Source organism: Protomyctophum parallelum (assembly GCF_964188405.1).
Source record: "Protomyctophum parallelum genome assembly, chromosome: 18".
NCBI lineage: Eukaryota > Metazoa > Chordata > Actinopteri > Myctophiformes > Myctophidae > Protomyctophum > Protomyctophum parallelum.
In genome coordinates this window covers 3,147,643-3,157,164 of record NC_139716.1, presented here as the reverse complement: position 1 = coordinate 3,157,164, position 9,522 = coordinate 3,147,643, and the positions used below count along the sequence as shown (strand labels likewise).

At 48.2% G+C, this 9,522-nt stretch overlaps 1 protein-coding gene across 1 annotated transcript; it reads right to left on the bottom strand.

Annotated features, from left to right (window-relative positions):
• Window positions 1–6,758: 6,758 nt before the first annotated feature.
• On the bottom strand, window positions 6,759–9,223 carry LOC310875921 (uncharacterized protein; the record flags this gene model as incomplete). Its single annotated transcript, XM_083789355.1, has 2 exons — window positions 8,642–9,223; window positions 6,759–8,602 (listed from the first exon to the last, which is right to left on the bottom strand). Exons 1-2 carry the CDS (start codon window positions 9,066–9,068, stop codon window positions 6,759–6,761), a joined length of 2,271 nt encoding a protein of 756 aa, XP_083645481.1. The 5' UTR covers window positions 9,069–9,223.
• Between the last annotated feature and the right edge of the window lie 299 nt (window positions 9,224–9,522).

Genomic DNA, 9,522 nt, shown 5'->3' with positions numbered 1-9,522 from the left:
TTTAAATAACAAAATATAAGTAGCTACTGTTGTAAAATATTGTAAACATGTTTTGGGGTCCCAGTCCAGAGATGAAAATCATAATGAAATGTCACCCTAGGCTAATGCATATACAGTACATTTAATGTGGGGGTCATTGAAATTTAAAGGGCTGAAGATCACTGGGTTAAACTGTGAGTTAATTGCTTGATTTAGAAAAGCCTATATTTTGTGCTAAACTAATATTTTGATGCAAAGCATTTCTCCATGTATAAATCTCCAACAGTGGAAAGCCCTTTAGTAGCCCAGTCAGTGAATACCCTATCTGAATCTGATGGTGGAAATGATTGTTTTTGGGTTTTTTTTTACAAATAGGGGTATAGATAGAGACATCGGGCAGTTTGAGGTAGATTTTATTTGTTTCAAAATATCCAATGACTTTTTTTACAATAAAATCCTCCCCAACCATTTTGCTTGGTGACTCTGTTCTTGAGAAAAGCATGTCAGAAAGGGAATATGTAGTTGATGCTGTTATTTCTATATCAAGCCATTTATCTCTGCCAGTAGGTCAGGGCCCTGGCATTACATGCCCAGCAATAGTGTTAGATGAAATGGTTTCCTTTTTACACAGAATTTAATTATTGTTAAACATCTGCATTACTTAATTTACAAGAACGTCTACGTACACGATTAGAGAATGTAGAAGAATTGTTATTTTAACCAATGTTTGCCTGTTGTCTCTTATTGTGGACAAAATCTTGTCCAACGGCAACAAAATCTTCTTTAGTTTTGGGTCTGAGAGAGAGGTGTCATCAAATGGTGGTCCGTGGCTCAAATTACGAATAAATAATGGGCCTTGATATGAAAAATGGGTTGAAAACCACTGCTCGAGTGAAATCTATTGTCACTGTTTTTGTCAGTCTTGTCATAGACAGACTGTAAAACCGCCGTTTGGCGCCATCTAGTGTTCACCAGCAGACACTGTCTGAAGATTATCATGGATGGTATCAATGCTTCTCAAACCTTTTCAAGTCAAGGACCCCCACATTTATGTATACATTTAACCATCATTAGTATTTTTTAATGCTGGTGAGCCACTGGAACCTCCCTAATGACCCCTGGGGGTCACCGGACCCCACTCTGAGAAACACTGGCATGAATAATACACCTTCATGCGTCCATACTGGTTTTAAATAGACCGTTTATTCAAATATGTATTCAAAAATGCATGAAGCATAACATTGCTATGAGAAAGAATCACATATCAACTACTTTCAACTGTTCCTAACCATTTATTTATTTTTACTAAAGCATGGACTTTTACTAGTAACAGAGTATAGGCTATGTTAATATATCACTACTTTTATGCTACTTAAATAAAACGTGATTGTTAAAAGGCTCATGGAGAGGCACCGACACCAAATCAATCCAATCAAGCCTGATTGTATGGCAGGTTGTTCCCTGGCCATGCACAGGTGTGGGAGGCTATATAAGTGGCCTAGCTCCACTCATTTCCTCAAGCCCAGATCACCAAACCACTGCTGCCTGTCTCCCAAACCTAAACCTCCACCTTTCTACCACCTTCTGCAACCCTCCATAGTGATGGGCCAAATAAGCTTTTATGAACCTCTGAACCACTTGAACCAATTGGTTCAAAAATGGGTTAAGCTTCGAAGCTTCATTGAATAGTGACATCTGTGAAATGTTAGACTGCAGTCTATTAGGCTGGCCTTAGAGGCTTTTAGACAGGTCTGTGTATAGGCTGTACACAGACTGAATATCTTGTTCATGCAAATAAAGATTGATGTGTATTGTGTCATTATATAAATAAAATATACAAAGACTGAATATCTTGTTCTTTATACAAATAAATATTGATGTGTATTGTGTCATTATATAAATAAAATATACAAAGACTGAATATCTTGTTCTTTATACAAATACATATTGATGTGTATTGTGTTATGGCAAAGTGTGCGTGGGAAACAGGATGTGGTGGGGGGAAAAATGGCATAGGGTATGCTTGTGTAAGTCAAAGATTTTTATTTAGAAAAATACATTTCTCAACAGTTTTTGGCTTTAGCCAGTTTCTTTTTTTACTTACAACTTCTCCACATTTTGAGAAGACACGTTCACTGGGTACAGATGTGGCTGGCATGGACAGAAATTTCATTGCCAGTACATATAAGTTTGGATACACATGTTTATGGTCAGCCCAGTAATTCATGGGGTCCTCTTTTCTTTCCAGTGGTGGATCTGTCATAGCCTATATCTCTGCACCTCCACTGTTGCATCTGCAGTGACATTCCTCGACATCCTTGCTTCAGAAGCATCCCGGTCCATAAGTGCCCACAGGCCATCATCTGAAAGACAAAACACAACAGTACTGACTGAAAGTTTACGATTTCTACATTTTATCAATACCTATTCATGAGTCTGCTAATACAGTTGAATTGAATATTACCTGTGGCTGCATCTGCTGATTGTGTAGATGGCCGTTCTTCTGATGCTGCACTTATGACAGTTGCACATTCTCCATTCAGTCTTTTGACTTGGCTCTGGGCACGACCCTGACTACTGAACCTGAGGGATTTGAACCTAGGGTCCAGCAGTGTCGCAAGGCTCGTTTGATTCTGGGTCTCCAGGCCTTCAAACTTGCTTTTCATCAGGTTATCTCCCAGTGGTTTTGCTGTGGCATGCTGCTGACCCGAGGTGATTTGAAACAAATTGTGAAGCAACATTTTTTATATATATTTTTTATCCCACGATTTTGTAACCCATTTTTCACCCCTGTGTCAATCATCTAATGTGATCCTGGGCTCTACACACCAACCTAGTCCCCATATATGGGGGACAAGGGGAGAGCAACGGACTTCAACTCATGCTTCCTTCATGCCCGAGTGTCCAAGTTGCTCCTTTACACCCGACAGGGGGGAGTTTCCCTGGTTGGACGTAGCGTGTGGAAGAAACACGTTATTCCAACCAGTTCCTTTCCCCTCCATCAGGCGCCCCGGCTGGCCAGGGGGAGGCAGTTTAGTGACCAGGATTACTGCATGTTTTTTGTGAGCAGAGATGGGCAGTATTTGAAATACATGTATTTGAAATACGTATTTCAAATACCTTTTTGTATTTTGTAATTTGTATTTCGCTGGGATGGAAGAAATGAGATGTATTTTGTATTTAGATAAATTTTTTGACCCAGTATTTGTATTTTGTATCAAAATAAATTTTCAATGTATTTTGCCCATCAGAGATGGGCAGTATTTGAAATCCATGTATTTGAAATACGTATTTGAAATACTTTTTCTGTATTTTGTAATTTGTATTTAGCTGGGATGGAAGATGTATTTTGTATTTAGATACATTTTTTGACCCAGTATTTGTATTTTGTATCAAAATACATTTTCAATGTATTTTGCCCATCTCTGTTTGTGAGGGAACCTACCCTAAGCAACATTTTTACCATTGGGATGGCCATTGATCCGGAGACTCTCTTTTCTTTCGACAGTTCAACTGTTGCCATATAAAATGGGCGAAGGACTTGTATGCATGCAGCCATGGTTTCGTAATCCTCCGAGGACAGCGGTGGCAGATCATTTGTGATAGTGGAAAGAGTGGCCCCCCCACTGCCTGCCTCTCATCATACAGACGCTGGGACATGAGGTAGATGCTGTTCCAGAGAGTGTCCACCTCCTGCATCAGCTTCAGGACTGGTTTCTTATCCGTCTTCTGCACTAGTCCCAGCATCTCCTTAGCTCTATAGTGCTGCTCTTGTCCCAGCATCTCCTTAGCTCTATAGTGCTGGTCTTGGTCTAGTTCCAGCATCTCCTTAGCTCTATAGTGCTGGTCTTGGTCTAGTTCCAGCATCTCCTTAGCTCTATAGTGCTGGTCTTGGTCTAGTCCCAGCATCTCCTTAGCTCTATAGTGCTGGTCTTGGTCTAGTCCCAGCATCTCCTTCGCTCTATAGTGCTGGTCTTGAAGTAAGTGACAACTTTCCGTGACCTGTGCAGGTCTTCCAGGCCAGGCGTTGACACTAGTGCCTTCTTCACGACTAAGTTCAGTCCATGTGCAAAGCAAATAGTATTCCGTTTCCCTAACAGTCTGACAGCTGCAACCATGTTAGCCCCTGCATCTGTCACAATGGCTGCCACCTTATCATAGATGCCCGAATCCACCATGAGAATCCTGAACTCACTGGCGATATTCTCAGAAGTATGAGCTGCTGGGAAAGGCACCACTCCCAAAACCACTGTGGCCAGCTTAGCAGAGTCATCCACATAATGGGCTGTCACTGCCAGATATGCATCCATATTCATGGAGGTCCACATGTCACTGGTCAGGCTCACAGCCGCTACGCTCTCCATCACAGCCGTGGCCTTGGCCTTCTCCTCCTCATATCTGGCCAACATCATCTGCTGCAGAGCCTTTCTGGATGGAAGAATATATGTGGGATCAAACAATCCCACAAACTCCTTGAATCCAGAGTCCTCCACGATGGAAAAGGGCTGGCAGTCTTTCACCACCATGCATGTTCACAAGAGCCTCATCCAGCTCTTGCTTCCGGTTAGTTACTAAGACAGACAGAAATATATACATTACAATATGTAAAAATAAGGATTCATCAGACATTTCATTTACATGTCGTGGAATATAGTCAATGTATAAGTGCAGTGTGATAAATCAATTATAATATAATAGCCTACCTCGACTACCCTCCTGGTTAACAGGAGGGTAGTATTCCCATGATACGCCAGCTCCTGAGCACACACCAAGCACAGAACCTGAAGAGAAAGGCATTTGATAAAAATGAAACCCAATCCATAGTTGCTGGCTGTTCACCATTTAAGAACTTTACTTATATGCTTGCATATAGCTCTGCTGTCAGGAAATGAAAAATAAACATGCAGGAAATTAAGAAAACCTTATATTTTTGAAAAACACACAGACCAGACTTACAAAATTACAAAAAGTAATAATCAAAAACCAAAAAAATGAAGCTAGATGGTTTCCTCCAAACAGCCAAGATATTAAACAGTCATGATGAGTATGAGTAATAATAACACACTATATATAGCCTACCTTACCCGGAGAGATAATATCAAAATGTTGCCACATGTCAGATCGAGCAGAAGCTGGCTTCTTCCTTGCTGGCTCCATGACGACGATCGACGATCAATACAAGCAAACGCAATGTAATAATGATATAACAACAACTCAACAACAACTACTATGCAAACGCCTACTACTGCAACCCACAAATTGTGCATTGTTTGAGACGGTTATAAAGACGGGAAGGCGCTAAAAATCTAACTGTCTCGACCTGTCAGAATCGAGAGGTGGGCTCAGCTGCCACAGCTGGGTGGCACCGGGTGGCACGGGACCCATCAGGTGATTCATTCACAGAACGAACCGGTATGACGTGGGCGTGAACCCGTGAACCAGTCTGCTGATTCATTGGGAGGAATGAAACAGTTACTGGTTCGGACGTCATGGTCACGTGATTTATTTCCCCCAGTGAAGCAAGCTATGAAGCACTGGTTCACATGCATATTAAGTTCCGTTTCGGAGCGTGTGCCGACGCTTCAGTAACAGACGCCCATCACTATGTTTTTGGACATCCTGCTTTACTGCCTGCATTTCTACACAGTAGGCTAAGCCTTGTATTTGTTGGACTGCTGCTGTTCTGGCTGCATTATGCTCCATAGATTAGCTTGTTTGGACTAGGCTACTGTTCTCCTGCCTGGTTGTTACTGTAAGATTTGCCTATTTTCTCTTATACAATTCTTAAATCTACTCTGTCTACTGTGGCTTTGCATCCTGGGTTCAATCTAAACCTCACTCCTGACAAAATAATAATTAATAACTGGCCAATCAAATCAAAACAAACTATAATATAGCAGTGCAACGTACTGCCTTACCTCAGTTAAACGGTACAAACACACTGGGCAGCTGACCCACAGTATAGGACACAGCTCTGGCAACCTCCGCAAACAGAATAGTATAATTAATAACTTGCCAATCATAACTCAACAATGATAATATAGCAGCGTAACTCTGCCTTACCTCTGTTAACTGGTATACATGCATGCATTGGGCGGACGTGCCCAGTGTCACGGTTCGCAGGTGTTAGGACCCAAGTGCAGAACTCAAACAAAGGCAGGACAAGAAGATCGCATAAACTTGACTTTACTAGGGAAATGACAAAGGATAACAGAAGTACATACACATGATACACTGAACATAAAACCTGACACTAACTTAAGATCCAGCACTGAACAAACACAAGGCAGAGTTTAAATAGTCACTGGAGCTCATCACCCAACCTGGCTCAGCTGGTCCCCACAGGTGATGGCACTCAGGGCAATCAGAGTCATAGGAGCAGGACTTGGGAGAGACAGAGGAAAATCATGGACAAACAGGGAGGGGCTCAGGACGTGACCATGACAGTACCTCCCGCCAAGGGACAGATCCCAGATGTCCTTCTAGGCCACTCTGGACCACAGGACAACTCAGAATGACGGGGGTGGAACATGGAGATCCTCAGGTAGGTGGGGCAGGAGGAACTGGGAAGAAGTGGTCAGCAAGGGCTCTGGTGGGGGTCATCACAGACGTGTCAACACAGAGCAGGGGGCACATGCTGGTCATCAAGGGAGAGAGGACATCAGGGCGTCGGTCAGCCAGGGCTCTGGCGCGGTTCATCAACAAGACACTCAACGCGGAGCAGAGGGCACAAGCTGGTCGTCGCCTCGTCGGGGGAGGAGGGGACATCAGGATAATGGCTAGCCAGGGCTCTGGCGCGGTTCATCATCAAGACACTCAACGCGGAGCAGAGGGCACAAGCTGGTCATTAGGGTAGGTAGGGTGCTGCACAGGCTGGCCTCCCAGGTCAGCGCAGGCAGGAACACAGGACTTGACAGGAGCAGGAGGGTGGGGTCTCCAAGTCTCAGGAAGGCAAGACAAGGGGGACGTAGGAAGTTAAGATCCTGGACAGTGACATCAGTGGCACAGGGAGAGAATGGCCAAAGTGTGCTCTGTTCAGCGCTGGTGAGTTCTGCTGGGTCCAATGATGGCTGGATCTTACTGTCGCCGTAGTGACGGCCGCAGTACAGCTTGCCTTTCTTCCAGAAGTAGATCATGTCCACCAGCAGCTCGCTGCACTTGCAGCAGACGAAGCAGGCGGGGTGCCACATCTTATCGTAGCCCGCCCTCTCCGCGTACACCGCCGGGTCGCCCTGCCGCATGGGCTGCTGACAGTGGTTGCACGAAAATGCCTGATGAGGCAGTCCCGCTTGTGGAGCTTCGGGGATGCCCATGGCTCCAGCAGTAGTAGCAGTGCCCTGCATGTCTCTTGGCCCAATCTCTTGTGCATAGCCCGCAACCCCAGGATCTTGTCCATAGCCCGCAACCCCAGCACGCCCGGCATCTTGTCCATAGCCCGCACCAGTACCCGCACCACAAACCCCAGGCATGTAGCCCGCTCCAACACCAGCCCCAGGCCCGGAGCCTGCTCCAACACCAGCCCCAGGCCCGTAGCCTGCTCCAACACCAGCCCCAGGCCCGTAGCCTGCTCCAACACCAGCCCCAGGCCCGTAGCCTGCTCCAACACCAGCCCCAGGCCCGGAGCCCGCTCCAACACCAGCCCCAGGCCCGTAGCCCGCTCCAACACCAGCCCCAGGCCCGTAGCCCGCTCCAACACCAGCCCCAGGCCCGGAGCCTGCTCCAACACCAGCCCCGGAGCCTGCTCCAACACCAGCCCCAGGCCCGTAGCCCGCTCCAACACCAGCCCCAGGCCCGGAGCCTGCTCCAACACCAGCCCCGGAGCCTGCTCCAACACCAGCCCCAGGCCCGTAGCCCGCTCCAACACCACTTCCAGCTGATCCTATTCCCGGTCCATAACCACCAACACCACCGGTACTGGGCACGGTACCCACACCTCCAGGGGCAGCCCCTCCAACACCTGCCCCCACCCCTCCTCCTGCCTTCATGGCTCCGGGGCCTCCTCCAACTCCCACACCGGGTCTCGTACCTGACCCAGGCCCTCCTGGCCCAGCTCCAACACCTCCCTGCCCAGCTCCAACACCTCCCTGCCCAGCTCCAACACCTCCCTGCCCTACAACCCCAGCCCTAGCCAGGAACATCTCCCCGGGCAGCATGATGTCTCCCATGCCGAGGGCCTCGTCCTTGTACTTGCGGACGTACTGCTCCATCTGCTTGACCTCGGCGGGGCTCAGCTCGTGGCACTTGGACGGGTCCTGGTCGTGCTCCGGCAGCTGGCAGGCCATCTGCTGGCGGCGGTACGCCGCGCCCTCCGAACCGGCCACGGGGCGCTTCTGAGGGGGGAGCAGCTCCATGTAGCACACCGCCATATACTTGTTGGTGTTGGCCACCGGGGGCGCCCATTCGTATGTCACAGAGTGCATGGGTACATCTTTCTTGACTGGCACCACATTGGCTGCTGCGGTGCTGCTGACGGTCATTGGCACGGTGCTAGCCTTGACCGCAGCCACGCCGGCTGGCATCGGCTGGGCCTGGGCATGATGGGTGCTGGCTGGCACTGACCACGCACTGACACGCTGCTGGACAGACCCGGCAGCGGCACCACCAGGATGTACAGAACCGGCAACTCCACCGGGGGAACCAACAGGATGTACAGAACCGGCACCGCCAGGGGCACCACCAGGCTGTCCAGAACCAGCAGCGGCACCACCGGGCCGAACAGATCCGGCAGCGGCACCGGGTGGTGCCACGACAGCGGCGGAGCCACTGGGAGGCACCACGTACGCCGTGGAAGGGCCACTGAGGCTGATGGTGACCATGTTGCCCTTGTAGCCGCCCTTGATTCCGTCCGTCTTGAGCTTGGCGATGAGGCCCGTGTACTTGGTGTCCTCGAAAAGCTTCCCCACCCTCCGGTTCTCCTCGGAGATCATCTGGACGTCATGCTCCGCCAGGCCACACTTGCAGTTCCGGCAGATCTTTCTCCAGAAATGCAACTCGAAGCCCTCGCATTTGTCCTTGCATTTCAAACATGCTGCCCCAGCACCAAAATCATGACCCAGGGTCATCTTCTTCACTTCTCTCTCTATCTCCATGTTCGCCTTTGATTTAGACTCCGTTTCACTCCCGGTGAAAGGGAAAATATGAAGAGTTTATCTGGAAGTCGGTGTCAGAAACACATGAGGCAACAAAAACCAAGGAAAACCCAACCAAAGGAAGCAATCAGACTTTCTTTCACTTCGGACTCGGAGGTCCCCACAGGTGATGGCACTCAGGGCAATCAGAGTCATAGGAGCAGGACTTGGGAGAGACAGAGGAAAATCATGGACAAACAGGGAGGGGCTCAGGACGTGACCATGACAGTACCTCCCGCCAAGGGACAGATCCCAGATGTCCTTCTAGGCCACTCTGGACCACAGGACAACTCAGAATGACGGGGGTGGAACATGGAGATCCTCAGGTAGGTGGGGCAGGAGGAACTGGGAAGAAGTGGTCAGCAAGGGCTCTGGTGGGGGTCATCACAGACGTGTCAACACAGAGCAGGGGGCA